We start from the raw sequence: 27,805 nt of genomic DNA on the forward strand, positions 1-27,805 counted from the left end.
TGCATATTATATAGAGATTGAAAATGTGACGTCATTCACGGGTAGAACCGCAAAGGATTCTGGGAACTCGTGGCAAGCGGTACTAACGCACGCAGGCTTTCAATTAAAATCAGTTATACAGCGATAAAAAGAAACACAAAAATGTCAAGAAGCCGTTGTATTATTAACTGCAATAGCCGGTCGCATGACAGCCACGGGAAGCCGACGAGTAAAGAGATCGGTTGTTATCGGATTACGTCGTGGAAGAGAAATTGTTCGAGCCATGTTTCCGAAGTAACGCGACTGGATTGCAGCCATTCAAAGACCAAATATAACGTCCCAGAACACTCCAGCTCACAGGTTAGTCTGCTCCAAGCATTTACACAAAGGTCAGTCTGCTGTAGTAGTTAATGCGTCATTTTTCTTAACATAATTGGTGATATAGGTTACAAGCAAGTATGGCGCTGAACAGAAATTGTCGCGCTATGCTCCTTTATTTATTGTGCATAAATAGTGAATTGTCCTGACACAATATTGCGTTTCGCTTCTGTTATTATGGTACATTGACAAAAACATATACTTTTATTCACAGGATAAAACAGGTTTTTTGTATCACTAATTGCCCAGTGCGATTACAGCATACAATATTATTGTCACTGCTACATTTCTGTGATGCTACCAGAAATTATTTCCACTACTACCCACTACTACTACTACCCATCCGTCGGTAAACTGTACCTGGGCTTGTTGCAGTGACCTGAAGTTACTAAACTTCATGATCGTATGCGCTCACTCCAAGAACCGTATGATTATAAATATGCATATAAATATGCTACGATGAGATAGCTGACTTCATCTAACTAGCAAATGTTGTCCAGGCTACGTTGGTGATGCAGTTTTTTTTAATGTGTATGATATTTTTGTCATGCGATTTTAAAGCTGGTCCTACAACTGCATCCAAGAATAACATGCAGCTTATCTCAGAACCGTCGGTGAAAATTATTCTTGGAGCTAGGTTTAATTGAGCTGCATTTTAAAGAGGTGCAATTTCACAATTTGTGTATATTTTCTAAGTTCACTATTTTGTCATGTGTTGAGAAAAACACAGATTTTAAAATTACATGGTCTAATATTTACATTTAGCATATAACTGCAACATTATTTTTTCGTTTGTTTTTTTTAAAGACTCGAAAGGACTTGAAATTCAAAGTTTCAGACTTGTGACTTGACTCGGACTTTTACACCAGTGACTTGAGACTCGACTCTGACTTGCCTGACATTACTTGAGACTTGACTTGAGACTTGAGGATAAAGACTTGAGACTTACTTGAGACTTGCAAAACAATGACTTGGTCCCACCTCTGGTAGACAGTGCTCAAAGTGAGGTTTATAAGTTAATGTTTGCATTTTTCAGATTTCTGTCTGGAATTTCTTCCATTGCAATTGTGAACTGATCCTGAAATTCTTTTCGTTTGCACAGCTTGTTTCGCTTGATTACAAGGTGCTGTTAATAAGCAACCTGCCAGAGTATCACGATGGCTGTTACGCAGAGGAGGACATCGCCGGTCTGCTCACTCGACACCGATTTGAGTATTACGACGACACGATCTACGTTATACCACAGGCACGCATGGTAAGCACCAGTTTGCATTGGGCTGGGTTATGACCTTCATTTTAATGGCGCTCTAAATCTCTTTTCTAAGACGACCTAACTAACATTTAGTTAGTTAATACATATTTTGTGAGTGCCTGTCTTCATGGTTATTCAGTAAAAATCAGTGTTTGGTTGTTTGTTTTTCCTTCAGGCTTTTGCCCTCATGCCGACAGCAGTGGCAGCTAAAAACATCGTGCTAGCATCAGAAAATCACGATTTTATTCTCAGTGGGTCTAAACTTCGACTGCAGGTTGAGAAGGGCAACATTTTAATGACGCCGGTAAGCACTGTGTGTAGATAATGCAATCTACTGTTGTGACAGATGTTATTACAATTATTTGAAAATATTTGTTTCTGCTTGTTTATTTAAAGTGTGATTATAAATGTAAAAAATATTTCTTTTTGTAGAAAAAAAATACCTTTAAGCTGAAATAAATCGAACCGAATCCGAAGTGATGTAATGATTTTGAACTGTTTTTTTTCTTTCAGCTTGAGTTTTATAAGTCTCTGATGAAACGGCTATGCTATGTAAGTAACGCACATATCTCAGAAACAAAGACTGCACTCGAATACCTTTAGATTTATTGGTCAGAGTATAAAGTCATAACTGGAAGCACTCACATCCAAGTCAAAACACCTTGAAAAATGGGGACATACCCGTTTTTTCAGATATTCACACAGGGCTAGGAAAGGTTTGGAGAACTCTTTTCCTGGAATAGATTAAATCCTCATTTAAAAATGCATTTTGTATTTTTTTTAAACATTTGTTTAACGATTTGAAACTTGTGCAAAAAATTAGGAAATTGGGAACGAGCCAAATGCGTTTTCCACGGCACTGTGTGTACATTAGTTTAAATACTTTTTCAACCAGTGTTATCAAAAACAGCGAGAGCTGCAATTATAAATTGTTTGGAAAATGAAGATAGCTGCCAGGGTGCATACCTGCTGTGTGAATATAAGTGCAAACTTATGGCCTTGATCTTGGAGCTGTAGTATAAGAATGTTTGGAATGTCATACTGTTTGTGGGGTTGTTGTTTTTTCACGTTAACCCGGTTTTCTCGAAGCAGCAAGTGACTGACAATGGAGCACGATTAATCTACATCAGGAACATCTCGCCAGGAGAGTCCCGGCATCTCAGAGAAGCTTTGAAAAAAATGGATTGTGTAAGAAACTACCTGCCTCTTCTCAACAAGGTATAAACACACTCATAAATGCCAACAAGTGCATGTGTTAGAAGTCTGTGAAAGGCTGTGTGAGATATGTGCTTGTGTAAGTGTAATCTTAACCATACAGAAAAATTGACAGATTAACCGCTTGCACACCAAACTAAAGGACGTGCACCAACCTTCATAAATCCATCCTTCAAAAGAGATAATGTGTCTAGATTTGGATGCTACTTATCTTGAGGAAAGCACAACTGCAAAACTATAGCGATAGTAAAGAGAGACTGCCGATAAGCTGCTCGCTGAGCAATTCTTCATATGCTCATGCGCACTAGTATTTATCACATTACAGCATTAGTGCAGGGGTCATGTTGAGCATGGCTCCAGTGCATCATTGAGCCAGGATTTCTGACTCTTGAATCCAGTGAACTCCACAATAAAGCTGTACTTAGTTCACTCTTTCCACGTGTGCTTAGCACTTGTTTTCTAACATTTACAATGTGAAGGTAAAATGTTCAGAATACATTTTCTTTCTTGTGTTTCAGGTGTTTATCGAATTTCAGTCTCTTCGTGATGCTGATCGCCTTGGCGTTTGGTACAGCCTTCTAAAACGGCCCACCGGCCACAAATTGTCAAGGCTGAAAATACCACAGTGTGGATGTACCTCACTGCGTAAGTGTTTTTTAAATGGGATTTTAAACAAATATGCTTTAAACGGAAACAAAAAGATGGGTTAAGTTAATGGAAGGTCATCTGGTAAGACCTTTCTTTCGCTTTCTGTTTGTGAAACACTCATGAATAGATTTTTCAGGTCTCCCCTGGGCTGTGGATAAAGTGCAGACAAAACTGCTGATTTATTGTTGTTCACAATCAATCATTGTGACACATTCCCTCAACTTTTATCCACTAACACTGTGATTCTGGTTCCCACAAATCCTTTGATGCTCATTTGCCTTATTATCTCTCTGACCTCTTTTCTGGCCCCTCCAGAAATCTTTGCTCCATCAGTGGTCAATTTCCTTCTGCTTGTCTCTGCCCCAGACACATGAGCCAGAGCCATTACTTAAACTGCACTTTTTCAGTCTGGCATTTGATCTAACCCACTAATCGTTGTTTTTCTGATGTCTATGATACCTTGGGTATCTGTAAAGGTGCTTAAAGTTCAAATAAAAGTCAAAACATTGATATTACTGGATCATTGTAAACATTAAAAACCTGTTTTGCACCACTCGTTTTTCCTTTTCTTTCCCCCACAAAACTTTTAACAAAACTTATTTTTGCTTGTGCAGCACCAAGATTGCCAGACAAAGCTTTGCCAGACAGCGAGGTTGCTGTTGATGGTGCAACTGTCCCAACAGAAGATATTACCATCCCACAACGCAGCACTTCACCATATTGGATCACAATGACAACTAGTCCCTTTGTGTTCCCCACTGTCTCTCCTTGGTTCACAATCCCAGGTGAGAGAAACAGCTGGAAACTAAAATTAACCTCCAGATATAAAGTGTTGACTGTTACTAACTGTGTCTGTTTTACACTTCTAGAGTATTTAACTGTCAGTGAACCTGATGACATTGAGGTGAGTGCATCTTATAAACCCAGGTTTCATGTGTTAAACAGGAATCCTTGAGTAAATACCAAGAGGTGTCCATTTTTCCAAATACTCACCTCAAAAACCACATTTCTTTTTTTCTGCTAAACTTGGTTTCATTTTGTCTTCTCTATGTGCTCAGTAATAATAATATATTTTTTAAAAAGTACCGCAAAGTTTCTCTTCGAATAAACTTTGGTTCTTGAACCTTGTGTCTTGCAGAAAGCCCAATCTCAAGGTTCTACGTTCTCCACCATCATGTTGACCGGTTTGCCAGAAGGAAACTACAGACAGGAGGATGTCACCAAGCTGGTGTGGCGTTACGTCCCTGATCAGACTGTTCAGACTCTGTACTACAAAATAATCGTTTTATCACTGCAGAGGAGGGTGAGGAGTAGACCCAGCAGGCTGATACAGAGAAATTTGCATTTGCAAATTGAATTCAATTTAATGATTGATATTGAATGTTTCCTCTGCATCATTTTTCCCCTCCAGGCCTTTGTGTTTTTTAACAGCTGGGATGCGTGCTGCGATTTTGCCAGGGATTACCTCAAAAATCCAGTTACTGTTGGAGAGTGGACGCTCAGAATCCACATTGTTTTACAAGACATGCTTCCTGGTACAAGTGAGGTATGAAAATGGAGCAATCGGGGGCTGTTAAATCGGGGGCATGCTCCTGTTTCACTCAAACTATTCAGATCCCAATCAAAACAGATTTCTCCTCTAAGGAGTGAGCACAGCATCATCCTTCTCTGGGCTAATATTACTAGAATGAGAATACTCAGAGTACTTTATTGATCCCTGGGGGAAATATATTGGTTACAGTACAAACAGTAACACAGACAGATACAAGAAGTAAGGAATAGCACAATATATACAATATATACATACATATAAGTCACTCATTGATAAATATCTGAATAAGAAATGGAAAAACTAAAAATATGCATGAATTTCAAATCAACTATTTATTGTTACTTCGTCTGTATTTGTTCTAGTGATGGGATTTCCGGCTCTTTTTAGAGATCCGGCTCTTTCGGTTCGGCTCACTAAAAAGAGCCGGCTCTTTCGGCTCCGAACCGGCTCTTCAGGTTGTTTTGTTGCTTTAATTAATTTATTATTAACAATAATATAAAATTATGCACAAAAGGAATTACTAACGTAAAAACAAGTGGTTTTATTTATATATGTTTATATATAAATATATGCGGTGGCCCCTAGAGACAAAACACGTACAAACTCCAAAACACATTTCTAGCATGAACTGAACTTCCAAAGCAGAGCTACTAGATCACTTAAATTACACAATTGAAAGCATGTGTGTATTGTTTGTGTATTTATACACAGGCACTCATATATATATTCAAATAATTTAAAAAAAAAGTTCATTTACCTGTTATTACCACACACCAAATCCGGTCGTTGGTACTTGCTGGCTTGTGTAGCCACAAGATAACAAAGGCTCAACACTGCGCCCAGCATCCTGGAGCACTTCTGTTGTCTTTTGTACGTGTTTTGAGTTTTTATGTGCTTCTGTTTTTACATGCTTCTGAGTTTTTACGTGCTTCGGAGTTTGTACGTGTTTTTACATGTTTTGGAGTTTTTACGTGTTTTGGAGTTTGTACGTGTTTTTACGTGTTTTGGAGTTTGTACATGCTTCAGAGTTCGTACGTGATTTGAAGTTTGTATGTGCTTTGTCTCTAGGGGCCACCGTAAACTTTTATTTATTCACTCCACATAAAATGTAATAAATAAATCATATAATACAAAAATCAACTATTCACATTTCAACTTTTAACTATTTAAATTTTCAGCTTTTTCCTTTCACAAATTTAAAGTGAAAAGAACACAAAACACTGCAAACCACAACACAATTAAATATAAATTATAATATGAAAACTAAAAGAACATGCATATTCTCTGTCATATGGGCCTGCATGAACAAACTTTCTCAATCCTTTATCATCTGCAACCGAAAATAGTTGTGGATGATTACTATACCTTTCTAATGTTGTTGTCCCTGCCTCTCTTTCTCTCTCTCTGGCTCTGTTCCTGTGCTACTGAGTGTAACTACCGCCCCTCCCCCCTCTGCCCAGCGTAAAGCACAAGGCCCGCGTGCAGAGTGAAGCGGGAAAAAAGTGCGAGAGAGAGGCTGAGAGAAAGAAAAAAAAAAATAAATAAGCAGCAGGCTCGGGTCTCCCTGATCTTAACGCTGGTTGTTTTTCAGCATGTTCCAGAGTCGGAGTCTCTGGAGGACCGGCTGCTGAGTGTGGAGGTCTCCGAGGTGAATGTGGACCTTGTCATGATGATCATGGAAGTGGTGGCGTCCATCGCTGCTTTTGTCAGATTCTTGCCGCTTGCCAACAGGGTACGATTTCATAAACACGTGCAACTGTTTTATGTTTTACAGAAGGCTGCAAGGCTTGTCATGGTGTCTGCTGTTCTTTTCATATTGAGAAACATTTTAAATGAGTCTGAAGGAGACTTTGTGGTTTTTTAACACGAGTTGAGCAAGTTTAAATATTCCATGTACAGACAGTCCCTGCGGCAGGCAATCTGAATTACACATGCCTTTGCAAACACTGGTGAAGAAGGACTGCCTGAAATGCACCAAGTTCTCAACCAAGTAGTAATCTTATGACCTGTTCAGCCTTTTGTCCTGGCCCATCGAGCAGGGGAGATCCCTGCAGTTTGAGGCAGCGCTAAGTTATTCTTTTAGTGTTTCTTGCTCAGTGGTTTTATTGTTCAATCAAAACTTTGCAAAAGTATAGAAATATGTTTGCACTTATTTCCCATTTGCAAGTTTAAAACTCCAAGATTTTTTTTTCTTTGCCTTGTACTATCGTACAGGGCAGTAAAGAAACTCGCCAGGACAAATTCTTTATCGCCCTGTACAATACAAATCGTGCCTGTAGCACACCCATTGAGTACCACTGTGTTGCTCAAATATCCGTTCTGTTCTCTCAGATATGCATTGAGATGGCCGAACCTGGTGGATTAACACAGGTGATGGAGAGCAAAGTCACCAAGGACTATTTATCTGCTTGGTAAGTGTGTCCCACGATCAGAAGTGAGAAAAAGAGGAAATTTATTTTACACTGTGTTTCTTCATTTTCTTTAAAGTGTCTTCATGTCTGTCTGACCTTGTGCTTCTTTCTCTCCTCTTCATAGCAGTAAAGCTGGACGTATTGAGTCGTGAGTATCTTTCTTTTTCAGCTTTAGTGGCAGAGTCAAATATACCATACGCTCCTCAAGGTCGTCTGTAGTAAACAGTTCCCAAAGATGCAAAAAGAGCAGCATGTGATTTAGATATAAGCAACTCTAGATTAGGAATTTGAAATGGAATTTCTTATTTCACATGAACATTTTGTGACAACAAACCTCTTTTCGTGGTAACCTACTGGCATCTTTGCTTTCAAATTCAGTTTGAAGAGCCTGAAACAGCGTCTGCAAGACTCTGGTGACAACCTCAAAATGAAAACCAAGAAGACCGCAGAATCGACTGATGCAGTGACCAAAGGTGACTGCCAGGCGGAGAGCCAGAGGACCGAGGAGGAAGCAGGGACCCAGCCCGATGCTGCAGCCGCCCCTGCTGGACAGCAGCCAGAGCCCAAGTGTCCTGATGACGAGACACAGGAGGGAGAGGAGAATGATGGATGGAGCATGGCCGACATTAAAGGTACAAAGAGCTGCTTTAAATCAGCAAAATACACCGCTCTGACAGCCAAAACACAGTAAAGTGAATATAAAAAGACAAGTTGTGATATTTTGTGGCTCTGATCTCATATTTGTGCTCCTCACTGTGCTACAGACATTCAGCCTGGTGGTAGTAATATATTTTATATATGTGGTGTTTAAGAAATGCTCCGTTGGTGCGATGACTATGTCCCACACCATCACCAGCCTGAGATTTTGATACAAGGCAGGATGGATCCAAGATTTCTGACCCTACCATCCTAATGTCACAGCAGAAACTGAGATTCAACAGACCAGGCAGCGTTTTTATTTTACAGCGTTGCTGAGCCTGTGTGAATTGTACCCTCAGTTTTGCGTTCTTAGCTTAGAGAAGTCGAACCCAGTGTGGTCTTCTGCTGCTGTAGCTCATCTGCTTCAGTGTTGGATGTGCTGTGCGTTCAGAGATGCTCTTGTGCATTGTAATAAGTGGTTGTTTGGCTTGCTCTGGCCTTCCGGTCAGCGTGAAGCAGTTATTTCATTCTCCTCTAAACTCAAAAATGCATTTCCTCCAGGGAACTGCCACTCACTGGATATTTTCTGTTTCAGACGGTTTTATGTAAACCCTAGAGATGCTTCTGTGGGAAAATCCCAGCACATCAGCAGTTTTTGAAATGCTAAGCTCAGCAAACATGCCACGTTTAAGTGACTTAAATTATTTTTCTTCTTCATTCTGATGCTCAGTTTGAATTTCAGCAGGTCACCTGACCATGTCTACATACCTAAATCACTAAGTTGCTGCCATGTGATTGGCTGATTAGAGAGTCGCATTAATGAGCAGTCAAACAGGTGTACCTAATAAAGTGGCCGATGAACGTTTCAGCTTTTCAAGTAAATCGAAATCATTTGTTCAATTATTATTGAGTTATAATTGAATGTTTAAATATGTTATAAACCCAGTGGCTCCTGTAGCAGATTCGTTGATGATTAACGTGTCGCTCTTTTCATTTTCAGTTGTGGCTAAACGCAGGAGGGAGCTTGTCGGAGCTGAGGCAAAGCCATCTCGCTCTCAGTCTCCGTGTGTTGTAGCAGATTTCAGACTGCCTCAGTTCAACCCTAACAGCCCCATCGGTCAGACACACACACTCTAAATTCAAATGTGTTGTTAATACTTGTCTAATCTTCCTGTTTCTGCTTCTCTGCAGGTCAGGAGTTTGTGGTCCCTAAATCAGGATTTTTCTGTAACATCTGCTCTGTTTTCTGCCTGAATGAGAAGACCGCCAAGGAACTCCACTGCTGCAGCCAGAAACACTACGACAACCTGCAGGTACGCACGCACATACATATACACGATTCAGCACACAAAATCACACTGTTGGCCTAACGATGTTTGTTTTCTCACTTTTCCCTTTTTTTAGAAATATTATGAGGAACGTCGACAAAGAGCTACAAAAGCTTTGTCTCAGACGTCTCCAGGCTCCGTTTCTGACTGATGGACCTGATCTACTGTATTTTTAACACATAACTGTGCAGAGTGTATATATATGTATATGTGTGTGTATGTGTGTCCTGGATGACTGTGGATATGTTTGCGGTTTTGTGATTTGTTTCTTATTTCCTGTTTTACTTTGAAAGTTCATGTCTTATGTCAGTGTGTTCAGTTTTACCTCTCCCGTCTCGTTAGCCTGATTTCTCCCAGCTGTGTCTCCCTCCCTCCCGCACGCCCATTCCCTAATTACTCCCCTGTGTATTTAAGCCCTGTGTTTTCCTGGGCTCCCTGTCGCGTCGTACCTTCAACCTGCTGTGTGTTTGTAATGTCCAGTCCTCCAGCACCTCGCTTTAGAGTCTTGTTTTCCTTTTGTAAGTTTTATTTTGTCAGTCATTCTTCCAGCAATAAAGCTGCGTTTTCAGTTTATTCCCGTCTCCAAGAGTCCTGCATTTTTGCGTCCACCGCTTCTGCTCGCCTGCCACACAGCCAACCATGACAATAGCAGAATCTAGTATAACATGGAAACACCTACCTGAAACACAGACTTTATGTATTTTAAGTACTTGAGTAAATGTTCCCACTACTATCTGCACTCACTTCTGAAGATATTTAGACTAGTGAGAGAACTCTGAGCTCCTCCGCTTCATGTGAGATTCACTTTCCACTGTTTCCTTTCTTTCTTTCTTTTTTTAAATCCCTTTCCATTGCATTAATGTCTTGAAATACCAGGAAACCAAGCATCTGCCTCTGGAGACTTTTGACTCAAAAGGCAATAAAAACCAAAACAAATGTAAAAAAAATGAATACAGGAAAAATTCCATTTTCACAAATGTCAAAACATTTTTTAATTAAAATTAATCTTTTTTTCCTATTAAAAAGTTGTAAAAATGAGTCCAAGGCCATGATGCCATAGCAGAGGATGTACTTCCTGAGGGAGCTGAAGAAATTCAACCTGCCAACACGGGCGATGATGCAATTCTACACTGCAATCATCGAGTCCATCCTCAACTCCATCACCGTGTGGTACGCTGGAGCCACTATCAGGGACAGTGGCGGTCCTAGCCTGTTTGGCGCCACGGGCGAACACTCTCTCTGCCCAATGGTGTGCTTGGTTATCCTTTCATGAGTTATTTACAAGTTTCTCTTTGTTCACAGCCATTGATATGTCGAAGAGGTTAACATGTTAGGAGCGGATCGAAATTGTGTTGATATCTGGTGAACGCAGTAACCGGGTCATTGCAGCAGATTTCAATGCAAGACACCCTACGAGACCACCCATCTCCCATGCTACAGTCAGCAAACTGCTCGCTAAGTTTTGTGAAACTGCTTCAGTGTTTATTTTGCGAAGCAGCAGGCGCACCTCGCAAACGGAGGGCGCCCTTACTCCCAGCAAATGGGCGATAGAAAACCGATCGGTGCCTGTACCATTCCCAATATGCGCCGGCTGATGTCGGGGCAGCATGAGTACGAGCAATTTTTTTTTTTTTTTTTTTCGCCGATGCCCGTGATGCCGCCCCCCACCACGATGCCGCCCCGGGCAACCGTTGTGCGCTCTGCTGAGAAGGTGATTGGCTGCAAACTCCCATCTCTGCAGGACCTGTACACCTCCAGGACACTGGGGCGTGCAGCTCAGATCACAGCTGACCCTTCTCACCCTGGACACAGTCTGTTTCTGTTAAGAAAAAAATATACCATCTCAAAAGAAACACAACTCAAACATGCACACAACAAGACAACACAGCCTGTTCCCCTACAGCACAGCAGATTTCAACATAAGCCACAGCACTATAACCCAGCTCAGTGTATTCATCAGCAGAAATATCTTATTTTAATAGTTTTTAAATAGAGTGTTTGACAGCTTCGCGTGTCATTTTTCTACAATGCCAATCCGATTACTCATATCATGTGAGGATGAAGACAGCACTGCTTGATAAGATTGTCAAGGTGTGCTGTGTTTTGGTGAATATGTGCCCCAGTGTGGTTGTCAAACCAGGGCTGTATGTACTCACTCTTGCTAAGTACATGTGAAGAGATGTTGAATAAAAAAAGTAAAAGAAAAGGTACTTTTGTTTTGTGTTTTATTGAAAGCACTTTCCATAAAGTGTAATTGTTTCCAATGAAGAAAGAAATAGGTAGGTTTGCATGTGTAATTAGTGTGTCATTGCAGAAGAAGCTTAATGTGTACTTTGTAAAAACAATGGGGAAAAAAAGGTGTCTGAAGAAGAAATGATAAATGTCCTTTTTTTTCAAGCCCTCTCTGGCCGGCTGTTTCAGTGCCTCGCTTGGGGGGCGGGGAGACGTGCACTGGCGTTTCCTTTTTGCTTTTTCCTGCTCTCTAGTGATGGGATTTCCGGCTCTTTTTAGAGATCCGGCTCTTTCGGTTCGGCTCACTAAAAAGAGCCGGCTCTTTCGGCTCCAAACCGGCTCTTCAGGTTGTTTTGTTGCTTTAATTAATTTATTATTAACAATAATATAAAATTATGCACAAAAGGAATTACTAACGTAAAAACAAGTGGTTTTATTTATATATGTTTATATATAAATATATGCGGTGGCCCCTAGAGACAAAACACGTACAAACTCCAAAACACATTTCTAGCATGAACTGAACTTCCAAAGCAGAGCTACTAGATCACTTAAATGACACAATTGAAAGCATGTGTGTATTGTTTGTGTATTTATACACAGGCACTCATATATATATTCAAATAATTTAAAAAAAAGTTCATTTACCTGTTATTACCACACACCAAATCCGGTCGTTGGTACTTGCTGGCTTGTGTAGCCACAAGATAACAAAGGCTCAACACTGCGCCCAGCATCCTGGAGCACTTCTGTTGTCTTTTGTACGTGTTTTGAGTTTTTATGTGCTTCTGAGTTTTTACGTGCTTCGGAGTTTGTACGTGTTTTTACGTGTTTTTGGAGTTTTTACGTGTTTTGGAGTTTGTACGTGTTTTTACGTGTTTTGGAGTTTGTACATGCTTCAGAGTTCGTACGTGATTTGAAGTTTGTATGTGCTTTGTCTCTAGGGGCCACCGTAAATATACTTTTATTTATTCACTCCACATAAAATGTAATAAATAAATCATATAATACAAAAATCAACTATTCACATTTCAACTTTTAACTATTTAAATTTTCAGCTTTTTCCTTTCACAAATTTAAAGTGAAAAGAACACAAAACACTGCAAACCACAACACAATTAAATATAAATTATAATATGAAAACTAAAAGAACATGCATATTCTCTGTCATATGGACCTGCATGAACAAACTTTCTCAATCCTTTATCATCTGCAACCGAAAATAGTTGTGGATGATTACTATACCTTTCTAATGTTGTTGTCCCTGCCTCTCTTTCTCTCTCTCTGGCTCTGTTCCTGTGCTACTGAGTGTAACTACCGCCCCTCCCCCCTCTGCCCAGCGTAAAGCACAAGGCTCGCGTGCAGAGTGAAGCGGAAAAAAAGTGCGAGAGAGAGGCTGAGAGAAAGAAAAAAAAAAAAAACCCACGTGACGGCTCGCGATAAGGAGCCGGCTCGCGTCGTTCACGTCAAAGAGCCGGCTCTAAGAGCCATTTCGTTCGCGAACGACCCATCACTATTTCACATGTGTTCATATCACAAAGAATACACATCTACTTAAATCAAATTCAAGTCAAATGGTTAAAAAAATAATTTCACACACAAAAAAAGAGCTAGAAAATTCACCACACTGGGAAGGGTGAAGACAATTGGGTCGCCCGGCCCTGGCCACGAGGTGTCCCTTATTTATTTTTCAGGGAGTTGGCAACCCTAACTGTAACGCACTTTATGTGGGGGTCAGTCAGTTGTTACTCTGACATCTGCAGCTGGTTCAAAATGTATATTGACAGTGCATAGGTGTATCATATATAAGAGACAAATGTTGTTCCTTCAGTATGTTGGCATTACTAAATTTGGCTCAAATGCTTACATACATTTGTAAAAAGAAAATGTACAAGCTGTGAGCTGTTTCAAATCAAATCACTTTTATTGTCACATCACATGTGCAGGTACATTGGTACAGCACATGTGAGTGAAATTCTTGTGTGCGAGCTTCACAAGCAACAGAGTTGTGCAAAATACAATAATGTAAACAAGCAAAATACAAGAATGGCTACATCTGAAACTAATAAATATATGTACAATATATAATAGTATATATATGTTTCTGATAAAATGAAGAGTAGACTGATACATGAAATATTCCTTTATTGGGTGAGAAAATCAGACCATGTCATAACTGCTTTAAGTCATACAGAATAGATATCAGAGCTTTAAACAGGCTGACGTCTGCTAAATGGGTCAAACTGGGCAGAAAGTATACAAACACATAACATCCTTATAGAATATGATGTAACACTATAGATCAACTTAGCTCAGAATATATAAAGCATATAAACAATTACAGCAATATGATGCAACAAACACAGCAGTGCTACTGATCCAAAATACTCAAAGCTTCATAGAACTGAAACAAACATTTATTTTTACCTCCATTCTGCTGCTGATACATACTTTAGGTTTCTGAACATTGAACTTGTTGCTGCCTTTCATAGTGTGTAACCTGAAGGCCCTGAGTACTTTCTCCCACACTGGAAACACTGGAATGATAAAATTATTTGAACATTACCTAATAAGACTGATTCAGGACAGACAATTAGTTATTTTAAACTTTTCTAGCAGTCCTTCACAAACAGGGAACAGTCTGTCTATTCTCTCCATCTGTCAGCTGCTGCTGGCTCTTCCTCCTCCTCTTCCTCACATACTGCTGAGATTGTCCTGGTGGATCATCAGGGGTGCAAAGCCTCACAGATGATGTAATGCAGTGGGTCCCTCAGTCTGTCCTCACTCTGGACACTTGCAGGTGTCACACATAGAAATCAAATGTGTGATAAGCTGCAGGATTCAAACACAAGTGTGACTTATAAATACATGTTCATACTTTTATTCCACAATCAGAGAGAAAGAAACAGAGAGAGAGTGCAGGACAGACAGGCAGGGCCGGCCCGTGGCATAGGCCGTATAGGCAAATGCTAAGGGCGCCGTCCATCAGGGGGCGCCACGCCAGTGCCATAAATGTTGAAAAAAAAAAGAAAAAGTTGGTACTATTATTTCTAAATACAAAAAATAATCCCACGTTAATTAAAATGCAAAGTAAAGCTTATTTAATAGAAACATTATTTGTTACAACATTATGCCCCCCCTCCCCGCACGGTGCGCCCCCTCCCTTCCCGTATCATGGTTCCTTTTGGACGTCACCACATCAAAAAATCAACACAAGATGTCAAAAAGGCCAAAACTGTCAGGTGCCCAGGGAAGAAAAAAGAGAGAAGAAGAGGAGGAGAAACGAGAAAAAGACAGAGGTAGGTAACGTTAGCCTACATGAAATTATTTGTCTGAATGTGATAGTAACCTAAATTTTTAGGATTAAGCTAATGTTACATGATTCGCTAATTGCTAATCAATAAATAGCTAGTTAACTGTTTTAACGTCAGTTAATATTGTGGAGGGGGCTAAATTGTTATGGAAAATAATAATGTAACGTTAGGTAATTACAGTACTCCCACCTTTCCCACCATTCCTCATTTGTATTCATCTTTTAAGCAGGTGTTTTTTGTTTACATTGTTATTGCCTTCTGGTTAGCTAACGTTTACCCTGCAGGTAATAGTCACTTTTCCACCCCTGTATATATTATAGTTGTAAGCCTAGTTGTTAAAGTGCACATCATTAATGTTAATTAAGCAATATCACATGAGAGGGAATGCTGTTTTTTAATATGAGCACTGCTGTGATTCGGTCAAAGATAATCATAACATAACATTCTCATATGATATTATACTGTTACTTTGCATTCTGCTATTCAGCATTTCACTGTAATGACGACAATAAATTGAATCTAATCTAATCTGCATATCAGTTAACATCATACATATATCTCTTTGGTTTTTCATTTATATTATATCATTTCATTTTATTCCTGGAATCATATGTTTTTATTATTAGACTTTAATACTCAGTGGTGTCACATACTCCTCTCTTCAGATGCACTGTTGAAGTTTCTAAATCCCACCCCTGGACCATCTACCACATCTACCGCTGCTGCCTCCACTTCAGCAGCACAACCCACCAGTGATGCAGCATCAGCAGCACAACCCAGCCATGATGCAGCAGCATCAAGCGGTCTTCCTGTTGCCTTATTTATATTGTATTTTTAATTTATTTTATCCAACTTGTTGACACGTTTTATTGTGTTTATGTATGTAAAATTTATTGTATTTCATATATTCATTTTTTATTTTTTGTATTCATTTATTTATTCATATCTTTTTTTATCTTGTTAATTATTCTGATTGTGAATTTGCTTTCTTTAAGTAAAAAAAAAAAGGTCAAAGACAAAGCTATTCGGTTTCTTGTGAGTACATACACTACACTGCCGATGTAGGGGGGCGCCACCTAAAATCTTGCCTAGGGCGCCAGATTGGTTAGGGCCGGGCCTGCAGACAGGTGACAGTCTCAGGTGTACACACTGCTACAAAACAGCACCAGAGAAGGAGGATTTAGTGTTTGTGTCATTACGAGTGCTAAACAAGAAGAGTTCCCAGATGGTACAGTGGACACATGTGTGACTCCTGTGATTAAAGCATCTTTCTTTCAGCTTAAGGAGTGAACCGTCAGCTGACTGACATGACTGACTTTAATTACGCATAAAATCATCACATTCTCTGTAAGATTAAAGTCAGCTATTGAACGGCGAATATTTTGAAGTGAAGGCTTTAAAACCAAGTTAGTACAAACGTCGCTAATGTCACATAACTTTCCCGACATGTTGCCAACAGTAATGTTTTAATGTTCTTCATTATAAAAACATTTGCGCATAAATAAGTGACATAATATTCAGTACTTACTTCTGGAAGTTTACTCTTCGTCCGCTCCGCTTCCGCCGTTTTTTTTCGGCAAAATTATCCAAACCACCGCCGCGCTATGAAGTCTGGGATATGTTGGGCCATGAAGGCTACACAGACCCATCCTTAAAATTCAGGGAAATTAAGGACACATTTGAGGGCCGCATTTCGAGCAGCCTTTGAATTGGGACAGTCTTTGTCGTGTCGCTGTGACATAATCAGCCTTAAAATGCGGCCTTTAAGGCTGCAGACCCCAAATCCGGTCATTGGTACTTCCTGGCTTGTGTAGTTACTAGGTAACAAAAGCTCAACACTGCCCCTAGCGTCCTGGAGCACTTCCGTTGTGTTTTGGAGTTTGCGCGTGTTTTGGGGTTTGCGCGTGTTTTGGGGTTTGCACGTGTTTTGGATTTTGCACGTGTTTTGTATTTTGTACGTGTTTTGTATTTTGCATGTGTTTTGTATTTTGCACGTGTTTTGTATTTTGCATGTGTTTTGTATTTTGCATGTGTTTTGGAGTTTGCACGTGTTTTGGATTTTGTACGTGTTTTGGATTTTGCACGCGTTTTGTATTTTGTACGTGTTTTGTATTTTGTACTAGTGATGGGTCGTTCGCGAACGAAATGGCTCTTAGAGCCGACTCTTTGACGTGAACGACGCGAGCCGGCTCCTTATCGCGAGCCGTCACGTGGGTTTTTTTTTCTTTTTCTTTCTCTCACCCTCTCTCTCGCCTGCACGTGAGCCTTGTGCTTTACGCTGGGCAGAGGGGGGAGGGGCGGTAGTTACACTCAGTAGCAGGAACAGAGCCAGATGGAGAGAGAGAGAGAGACAAAGAGAGCCAGGGACAAAAACGTGACATTAGAAAGGTATAGTAATCATCCACAACTATTTTCGGTTGCAGATGATAAAGGATTCAGAAAGTTTATTCATCCAGGCCCATATGACAGAGAATATGCATGTTCTTTTTGTTTTGATATTTTAATTTATATTTAATTGGGTTGTGGTTTGCAGTGTTTTGTGTTGTTTTCACTTTAAATTTGTAAAAGGAAAAAGCTGAAAATTTAAATAGTTAAAAGTTGAAATGTGAATAGTTGATTTTTGTATTATATGATTTATTTATTACATTTTATGTGGAGTGAATAAATAAAAGTATATTTACGGTGGCACCTACAGACAAAGCACATACAAACTTCAAATCACGTACGAACTCTGATGCATGTGCAAACTCCAAAACACGTACAAACTCCGAAGCATGTAAAAACTCAGAAGCACATAAAAACTCAAAACACGTACAAAAGACAACAGAAGTGCTCCAGGATGCTGGGCGCAGTGTGGAGCTTTTGGTATCTTGTGGCTACACAAGCCAGCAAGTACCAACAACCGGATTTGGTGTGTGGTAGTAACAGGTAAATGAACTTTTTTTTAAATTATTTGAATATATATGAGTGCCTGTGTATAAATACACAAACAATACACACATGCTTTCAATTGTGTAATTTAAGTGATCTAGTAGCTCTGCTTTGGAAGTTCAGTTCATGCTAGAAATGTTTTTCGGAGTTTGTACGTGTTTTGTCTCTAGGGGCCACCGCATATATTTATATATAAACATACCGGTATATAAATAAAACCACTTTGTTTTACGTTAGTAATTCTTTTTGTGCATAATTTTATATTATTGTTAATAATAAATTAATTAAAGTAACAAAACAACCTGAAGAGCCGGTTCGGAGCCGAAAGAGCCGGCTCTTTTTAGTGAGCCGAACCGAAGAGCCGGAAATCCCATCACTATTTTGTACGTGTTTTGTATTTTGTACATGTTTTGTATTTTGCATGTGTTTTGTATTTTGTAAGTGTTTTGGAGTTTGCACGTGTTTTGTATTTTGCACGTGTTTTGTATATTGTACGTGTTTTGTATTTTGTACGTGTTTTGTATTTTGCATGTGTTTTGTATTTTGTACGTGTTTTGTATTTTGCATGTGTTTTGTATTTTGTACGTGTTTTGTCTTTTGCATGTGTTTTTTATTTTGTAAGTGTTTTGGAGTTTGCACGTGTTTTGGATTTTGTAAGTGCTTTGGAGTTTGCACGTGTTTTGGATTTTGTACGTGTTTTGGATTTTGCATGTTTTTAATATTTTGTACGTGTTTTGTCTTTTGCATGTGTTTTTTATTTTGTAATTGTTTTGGAGCTTGCATGTGTTTTGGATTTTGCACGTGTTTTGGATTTTGTAAGTGTTTTGGAGTTTGTACGTGCTTTGTCTCTAGGGGCCACCGTACCCTCTTCATGTTTTCAGTGTGACTCTTTGTATCTTCCATTTCTTTCTTTCTTTCCTCTATTTTCATTTTCTCTTCCTCCAACACTTTTTGAGCTTCCAACAATTCTTTCTTCAAATTTTCAATCTCATTTTCTGCCTCATCTTTACGTCTTTTCTCCTCTTCAAGTTGTTGCTTTACATGCAGTAACTCCTTCCTTACGGTGTGTTCACACCGAACGCGATGGACGCGAATAAAACGCCCCTAATTTGACGCGTGTACATTCGCGTCTCAACGCGTGTCCAAGAAAAATCCATCGCGCGTCAAAATATCATATTTTGACGCGCGTGAACCGGAAATGTGGGAGGAATGTGGGAGGGAGTTGTGCCAGACCGGTATCTTTGCAAGATGGCAGCTATCGAGCTAGCGCTTGAAGAGAGAGTCTCCCTTCTCTATGTACTGTGGAGAGCAGAGCAGCAGCGTAAAAGACATCCTCGCCGTACCTGGGTCCATCAGGTCCTCCAAAGGCATGAGCAGTTTGGTGAGTTTCACCACTTGCTCCAGGAGCTGCGCCTGGATGACGGCCGATTCCAGCGCTATCACCGTCGGCCAGTTTGAGGACCTGCTTTCCCTCGTCGGTCCCAGCATCGCCCGCCTAGACACCAACTACAGACGCTCAATCCCACCTGCAGAGCGCCTGTCCGTCTGCCTGAGGTTAGTAAAACTATTTAATACGGTAGTCCTTTATTGATATCTGTGCTAATATGCTAATCCATCCAGTTATACACTGCTAACATGGATGTGCTATGCTAACAGTGAATGCTGTCGGTGTTTACTGAAAGCAAACTGTGGTACAGAGACGACTCTTTATAATATTTCTAGTGATACTCAGAAGCTCTCATCAAGTCCCGATTTAATTCGATTTATGCTGTTATCAGTGTTTGCATGATAGCATGGCTGTGGTGTCACATCAATGTATGCGCTCGGTGTTTGCTGATATCAAACTGTAGCATTAGGACCACTGAGTTAACCTTGTAGTGATACTCACTCCTTTTTATTTAGACCTGGTTTAATTCTGGGATAGTTGAATATTTGTATATAATCCCTGCAGCTGTCAGACTCTATAGCAGGGGTCACCAGCCTTTATTAAAACAGAGTTAGATAAAACTGTGAACAGTTTGGTTCATCTCTAGTTACAGGGTTCTATCTTGATAAGCTGTCTTATCACAGATTAATTTTTCAAAAATATTAATGATTTAAGCAAGGAAAGGGCTACATGTCAACATACAACTCTTTATTTCTATTAATGTCTCACTTCATTCCTACCTGATTGACATGTTTAGGAATTATGAGTGATTGGCTCACTGTAGTTGTGAAAGTTGCTACCAATCAAATTATGATATATTAAAGTTAAAATAAAACACAACTGTTTTAGATATTATCTAATATACATTTTGTAATTATCCTTATAATTACAAAATGTTTTATGTAAGATTTAAGTTTTGTGATTTAAATCTGACGTCACAAAAGTATTTTGGAATTTGAATAATGTATTTTGTAACTGCAGTACACATAATACTGATTTTGAACAATTTTGTCCAGGTTCCTTGTCACCGGGGACTCCTTCAGGACCATCGCGTTCAGTTTCAGAGTCGGTGTGTCCACGGTGAGCCAGATCACCCCCCAGGCAGCGACGTCCATCTGGGACTGTCTAGTGGACGACTTCATGGCTGTGCCTTCACCTGGAGACTGGCGGTCCATCACAGAGGGATTCCAGGAGCGCTGGAACTTTCCTCTGTGCTGTGCAGCTCTGGATGAGAAGCACGTCCAGACAAAGGCACCCCATATATCATATAGGAGACACACACATTGATATACACTAAATATTCATTTCATTTCTTTTTTGTGGTGCCCAAATTTATGCACCTACTTGATTTTGTTTAAACAATTATTGCACACTTTCTGTAAATCCAGTAAACTTCTTTTCACTTCTCAAATATCACTGTGTGTGTCTCCTGTATGATATTTAACTGACATTTTTTATTGTAACAACCAACGATTTATACAGGAAAATAATGTCTATTAACAAGGTTGCCCAAACTTCTGCATCCCACTGTATCAGTATATTTTGTCATTAGTATAATATGAAATAAATTCTACATGTGTCAAGTTGTGTGCCAACATTTGCTGTGTAGTAGAACTGAGACATTAGTCATTATAAACATTTATTTGAAATAATATTAAAAGTCTCAAACAGAAAAACATTAAACATAAATATATAAAATATAAGAATTTACAGAGAGACAGGAATAAAAAGGACCAGCTGCTCTCCAGAGCAGGAACAAGGCTGAGGAGGAAATGCTCCATTGGAGACTGGTGTGGCCTCTTCAGGGACTCCAGGGTGACCAGCTCCACCGCCGATGGACCGTCCTGGGACCCGTCCCTCATCTGCCTCGGAGCCGTCCTCCTCTGTGGGCCTGTAAAACAGCACAAAACACAAAGAAATGAGAAGGCTGCTACTAGATTTTAATTTCAACATTGAAGAAAAAAAAAAAACAATAACAGGATATAATCAGATTGGTTGTAGATATTTAGTAAAAGGGAATCCCACCGACTAAAAAGGTATCAGTGCTTGCTGTACATATCTGTGGGTGCAGCAGCAGGAGCTCAGGGACTGGGGATGCTCTGCTGCAGAATCAGTTGGTTCTATCAATACAGTATTAAATGTTAACAGGTTGGATATAATAATCGTAGAGTAGACAGTGGTCCCTCATTTATTGCAGGGGTTCTCAGAATAACTAGCCCCTGGTCACAGTTCTCACAATTGATTCTCAAAGTGCAAACCTTTGTAGATTGCAAAACGTAAAAGTATTATTATGCCGCGGTTTGTCTTCATCTGCCCGCCACTTTCGTGCGCCTTTTTCCCTCACGGTGCAGGTGTCTATTTCCGAATGAGGCTCATAGTTATGGGTGTTTTTGTGCTGTTTTTTCTATTGGACGCGATGGTTATCAAAACCAAACGTGATAAATTTGGCAAGCGCAGGAGACACGACACGGAGGAGATTTGTCAATCAGGCTGCAGAATGCAATGCTGTACTGTGCAATAAAAAATCAGCGAAAAAGCAAAGCAGTGACGGATGAACAGCGGGACCACTGTGTGCTGTTTATTAATAAACAATAAAATATATTCCTAAATGACAACATGCATAAAAGCAGAACGGTATTTGTACGTCAGTGGGAAAATAGCGGTGGCTTGCTAGCTTTTGTGCGGCTTCCCCGGGTCAGTGAAAACTTTCAAAAGAGAAATGAATGAACTTACCAGGTTGCCCGATCTCTTCACATATCTTCCTCCAAGCTCGGTCCTTTTTATTCCTGTCTCGGTACTGAAAGCAGCTGGTGTTGTACAGCTCCGAGTTGTTTGCTACCGCATTGATTAGCCTTCCCCTCCATTGAAGTATGAAAGGCTTTGGCTGGATCTGCCCCTTTGACCTAGGTAACAGCCACGTCACCAGGCTCCTGATTGGTTGTCGCGGCGCGATTTGACGCTGGAGTTCAGATTTTTCCAACTCGAGCGGTAGACGCGAAACGCGCGTATGCACAAAGTGCAACACAAAAACTCACGCGCGTGGTTTTATTCACGCGTCAAACGCGCCAGACGCGCTACACTGACGCGCGTTTCACGCGTTTTGGCGTTTTCGCGACGCAAATCTGCTTCCGAATTTTCGCGGGACCCGCAATCGCGCGTCATCGCGCCTTTCCATTGACTTTACATGTAAACCTGACGCTCTATTCGCGTCCATCGCGTTCGGTGTGAACACACCGTTAGTGTTTCAGCTTCAGCTGTTACATTTGCAGCTTCTTGAGTTGCCAACTGCATTTTCTTTTTTCCCTCTTCAAAAGCTTCCTGCACCTCCTGTAATTCCTGCATCACATTTCCTGCCTCCTTCTTTGCAGTTTGATATTTATTGTTGGCTTCTTGTGCTGTGCTTTTCTCTTCCTCCAATGCTTTTTGAGCTTCCAACAGTTCTTTCTTCATCTTTTCATTCTCCTTTTCTGCCTGTTGTTTTCCCATTTTCTCTCCTTTAAGTTTGAGACCCACATGCAGTAATTCCTGCAATACTACATCAGTTTCAAACTTTGAATCTTTAGCTTCTCCTCTTGATTTTTCTGCCTCTTCTTTTAATTTGATATTTTCAGCCTGTATCATTTGAAGTTCTTCTTGCAGGTTAATCAGCTGTACTGAATTGTGAGGTGAAGCACTCGCCGATCCTCTTCTCGTTCTCCCTCGATTCATTTTGGCCTTTTAAACAAAGGAGCCAACGTTTTGTAGAGGAGTGAAGTGAAGTTTTCGATGTTTCTTCGTCAACTGTCGTTTGTCCTGCACAGAGATGCTGCTGTAGATGTGTCTCTAGCTGTGTCTGGATACAATGAAACATGCTGGAACTAAGTGCTTGTGTTGCACAGTTCTACTGAACATTCCATTTCATGCATGCTCCGCCCACATGGTCAGGAATGTCAGGTGCTGCATCGCCAAAGGCTGCTCCCGTTGCCTAGCAATAACAGCTGTTTACTTTTGGGGTCTGGTTCATTATTTAATAAAGAAAACATGTCCAAGTATTGGGTGCTGAGGCTCAGCGCATATTCTAGCCTGCTGTGTGGGTGGGCAGCTAGAAATCACTGGTGGGCAACATGAGTGAGGAGAAAACTGGAGCAGCCAAGCAGGGAGCTGCAGGTTGCTGGTTTGAGTCTCTGTTCAGATGCTGGTGTCTCCTCTCTCTGAGATGTCTGCAAACAGTCCCAGATAAAACAATAAGGATAATAAACAAACACGTGACTAAAATAACAGTTATGACTCTGATGTGTTTCATGTGTAGCAGGATGGCCTCTATACAGCAGTCGCTGCAAGCATCCACATCGCCACACTCACTTTTCTTTAAGCAGGCGTGCTGGGCTCCTCCTAAGCAAAGTTTGAAACTTCATTTCCTTCATGCTGGTGAACTTTTTACCAAATATTTTCATCAAAGCTTCTCCATCACTGACAGGGATTGTTTGGATCTTCACACTCATCTCCACCAACCCTAAAAAATGAGTCTCACTTTGCTCATATAATGCCAGGAGTGTCTCCATATTCCACAAAAGTCTGTGCAAACATGTAACAGTATCCCATATTCATATGAATATTATTGATATTATAACAAAAGCTGTCACCAACACAATTGTCACAAGTGCTTTTTTTTATTAGTTATTGCAAATGCTTGATTGCAGTTCTTGCTAGATGACAAAACCACGTATTAGGTTTAGAAGGAAATGACTTTTTCTACATGAGGTAAAGTTGGAGCTGTTTCCCCAAACTAAATTAAATCATCATTTGAAAAACTACAATCTGTATTTACTCTGAACATCTGTGTTAACATTTGAAATTGGAAACATGTAAGTGTAACTGTTATGGCCCTGTCCATAATCTGTTTTGGTGGCTGTTGTTGTCTGTTCCTTTAAGTCTTTGCAGGTCCCGGAGTGGATGAGCTGACGGCTGCTGATTGGTCCCCTGGCCATGTGATCTTCTTCAAATCCCTCACCAGCAGTTGTCCCGGGGCAGCCACTGACAGCAGCAGCAGACCTGACCCTGGCCTCCAAAACCTGAGACTTTTGTGCCTGTGACTTTGTGCGACTTTTTTGGAGTTTTGTATATAGTGTGTACATTAGTTTTCATTGTAAATAGCCTTGTAAATAGCACTGCAACAGAAGGGGTGAGCTGCCTTATTGTTTTTCCTTGCACTGTTTTCTCCTGTTTATTTCAGTTAGGGAGTTAGGTGTAGCGCTTGTCTTTTGTTTGATATTTGATTTCACATAGGGTTGTAGATAACACCTCCTCCTGACTTAGCTTGTTTTGTTTGTTATTTTGGCCTTTGTTCACCCCGGAGCTTCATTTTTGCAGTGCAGAAAAATAAATCACGATTCACTAAGAAATTGGTTTCCCTTTGTGTATGGTTTTGGGGACCAGGGCGGGGCAATTCTTTCAAACTTGTGTTGCGTTCCTGTACCCCTAGACTGGGGCGTAACATAAAGTGGGGGTGCGCGCTTGCTTGCCCGTGCAGGGGGTTACTATGATTCTGGGGAATGATCTAGCCAATGGGAAAGTTTTCCCGATCCCTGAAGTAATTGAAAACCCCGTCGATGATTTTGATTTTGTTTCCGAGCCTGCTGCTGACAGTCTGCCCTCTGTTTTTCCTGCCTGTGTTGTCACACGCGCCCACAAGCGTAAATATGGTGATGTTGACTTGTCTGACTCTTTTCTATGTTCTGAAGCTGTTCCTGAGAAAGCCGAACTGCCTGTGGAAAAAGCTGAAAAATGTGTGTCTGATAAACTGCTACCCGCTACACCTGACCTGTCTTTTGAGGTAAACAAAACAGATTTTATTCATGCGCAACAGAATGACCCGACTTTGGCCAAATGTTTACTTGCCGCAAATTCAAGCGATCAGAATCCCCGTGTCTACAGCATTGAAAATGATGTGTTAATGCGCAAATGGCATCCTCCCTCCTCTAGTGATCTTGGCTGGAACGTATTTCAACAAGCAGTTGTACCGCAAAATTTCCGACACCAAGTACTCAGCCTAGCACGTGGCAGTTTCTCTGGACATTTAGGAATTAGGAAGACCTACCTTCGTATTCTGCGTCACTTTTTCTGGCCAGGTTTGAAGACTGATGTGACCAAATATTGCCGCTCTTGCCACGTTTGCCAGGTCAGCGGAAAACCCAACCAGGTTATTCCTCCTGCTCCATTGCATCCAATCCCAGCCTTAGGCGAACCATTTGAGCACATAATCATCGATTGTGTAGGTCCGCTTCCAAAAACCAAGTCAGGACATCAGTACCTCTTGACTTTAATGTGCGCCGCCACACGCTTCCCCGAGGCTATTCCGTTACGCACTATCAAAGTCAAAGCCATTGTCAGAGCATTAGTAAACTTTTTCTCCCTTTTCGGTTTGCCTAAATCAGTTCAAACAGACCAAGGGTCTAACTTCATGTCCAAGATATTCGTTCAAGTCTTAAAATCGCTATCCATCAAGCATCAAAAGTCCAGTGCGTACCACCCCGAATCACAGGGTGCTCTTGAGCGTTTCCACCAGACTTTGAAAACCATGATGAGGAAGTTCTGTCTCGAGTCAGGAAGAGAGTGGGACGAAGGTCTGCCACTTCTCCTTCTAGCGGTGAGGGAGAGTGTGCAGGAGTCCACGGGTTTCAGTCCCGCAGAGCTGGTGTTTGGACACACAGTGCGTGGTCCCCTGCGGCTGCTTAAAGAGAGATATCTGTCCGACACAGCTACCCCCGAGCAGAACGTATTAGATTACGTAAGTTGTTTTAGGGAGCGTCTGCATAAAGCATGCGAAATTGCACGCGAGGCTCTTTCTGCGTCTCAGGAAAAAATGAAAAGGAAATTCGACAAAAAGTCCATGCAGAGAAAATTTGAAGTGGGTGACAAAGTGTTGACTCTCCTACCCGTTCCTGGATCCTCTCTCCAGGCAAAGTTCTGTGGGCCCTATACTGTCCAAGAGAAACTGAGTGACACAGATTATGTCATAGGTACCCCAGACCGTAGGAGAAAGCGTCGTGTGTGTCATGTTAATCTGATGAAGCCTTATTTTGTTCGTGATGCAGGTGTAAACTCCTCCTCATCCCCCGCTGCGCTGTCTGCCGTGTCGGTAGTTGTGCCAGCATCCCCGTCTCAGTATAGCCCAGAAAGTGATGGCTTAGCTTTCGTTTGTGCTGAGGGTTGCTCCCGACTCAGAAACTCTGAAGTATTGGATAAGTTGAATTCCCACCTAAAACATTTAGATGAGGCTGCCCAGACCGATGTGTGTTCTCTGATCAATACTTACCCATCTCTGTTTGCTGACACTCCGTCTCGCACTACTGTCCTCGAACATGACATAGATGTAGGTGACCACCCTCCGATCAAACAACACGCTTATCGTGTGAACCCTACCAAACGTGCACTTTTTCAGCAAGAAGTTTCCTACTTGCTGGAAAATGGTCTTGCTGTCCCTAGTTCGAGTGCCTGGAGTTCCCCATGCCTTCTTGTGCCGAAGGAAGACAAAACTCCACGTTTTTGTAGTGATTTTCGCAAGGTGAACAGTGTGACCAAACCCGACTCCTACCCTCTTCCCCGCATGGAAGATTGTGTGGATAGGGTTGGCTCCGCAAAGTTTGTCACCAAACTGGATTTATTAAAGGGTTATTGGCAAGTTCCCCTCACTCCGCGTGCATCTGAAATTTCTGCTTTTGTCACTCCTGATCACTTCCTCCAATACACCGTCATGCCTTTTGGCCTTCGAAATGCCCCTGCCACATTCCAACGCCTTATGCACATTGTCTTAGGTGGTGTCACAAACTGTGAAGTGTACTTAGACGACATTGTAGCCTATTCAGAGACTTGGTCAGATCACCTTGGAACACTCACGGAGATTTTTGGAAGATTAAAAGAGGCATCCCTTACCCTAAATCTTGCCAAATGTGACTTTGGTAAGGCCACTGTGACTTATCTAGGGAAGCAGGTGGGTCAGGGACAGGTGCGCCTCCTTCTGGCTAAAATCCAGGCTATCCTAGATTTCCCTGTGCCTCGCACTAGACGTGAGCTTCGCCGGTTCCTTGGTATGGCCGGCTATTATCGTGGCTTCTGTAAGAATTTTGCAGATGTAGTTGCACCTCTCACCAGTCTCACAAGTGTGTCAAAACCATTTGTATGGTCCCCCACATGCCAGAATGCTTTTGAGTCTGCCAAAGCTCTCCTCTGCAGCACACCAGTACTTGCCGCTCCTGTTTTCACACATCCGTTTAAACTTGAGGTGGATGCCAGCGCCAATGGTGCAGGTGCGGTACTGTTGCAGGAGGATAGACAGGGTGTTGATCACCCAATTGGTTACTTTTCGAAAAAATTCAACTCCCACCAACAGAAATACAGCACCATTGAAAAAGAAGCCCTCTCTCTATTGCTTGCTCTACAGCATTTCGAGGTCTATGTCGGTTCCAGTTCAGCACCTGTCATTGTTTACACAGACCACAACCCCCTCGTGTTTTTGACCCGA

The 27,805-nt window shown here is 41.1% G+C and overlaps 2 protein-coding genes and 1 long non-coding RNA gene across 3 annotated transcripts; 2 read left to right on the top strand and 1 right to left on the bottom strand.

The window, feature by feature from the left end:
* The first annotated feature begins 6,578 nt into the window (after positions 1-6,578).
* Positions 6,579-11,554, top strand: LOC145428215 (uncharacterized). Its single transcript, XM_080300088.1, has 7 exons — positions 6,579-6,756; positions 7,356-7,435; positions 7,560-7,583; positions 7,814-8,067; positions 9,075-9,191; positions 9,266-9,387; positions 9,479-11,554. Exons 1-7 carry the CDS (start codon positions 6,691-6,693, stop codon positions 9,551-9,553), a joined length of 738 nt encoding a protein of 245 aa, XP_080156214.1. The 5' UTR covers positions 6,579-6,690; the 3' UTR covers positions 9,554-11,554.
* Positions 11,555-19,047: 7,493 nt separating this feature from the next.
* Positions 19,048-21,283, top strand: LOC145428680 (uncharacterized). The gene is made up of 2 exons (XM_080301219.1): positions 19,048-19,433; positions 20,322-21,283. The coding sequence occupies exons 1-2, from the start codon at positions 19,174-19,176 to the stop codon at positions 20,590-20,592; spliced, it is 531 nt and encodes a 176-aa protein (XP_080157345.1). The 5' UTR covers positions 19,048-19,173; the 3' UTR covers positions 20,593-21,283.
* On the bottom strand, positions 20,932-22,555 carry LOC145428681 (uncharacterized). Its single transcript, XR_013908999.1, has 2 exons — positions 21,331-22,555; positions 20,932-21,196 (listed from the first exon to the last, which is right to left on the bottom strand). It is a non-coding gene; the product is annotated as an uncharacterized LOC145428681 (long non-coding RNA).
* Between the last annotated feature and the right edge of the window lie 5,250 nt (positions 22,556-27,805).

This window comes from Astatotilapia calliptera, chromosome 1 (assembly GCF_964374335.1).
Source record: "Astatotilapia calliptera chromosome 1, fAstCal68.1, whole genome shotgun sequence".
In the NCBI taxonomy this organism is placed as follows: Eukaryota; Metazoa; Chordata; class Actinopteri; order Cichliformes; family Cichlidae; genus Astatotilapia; species Astatotilapia calliptera.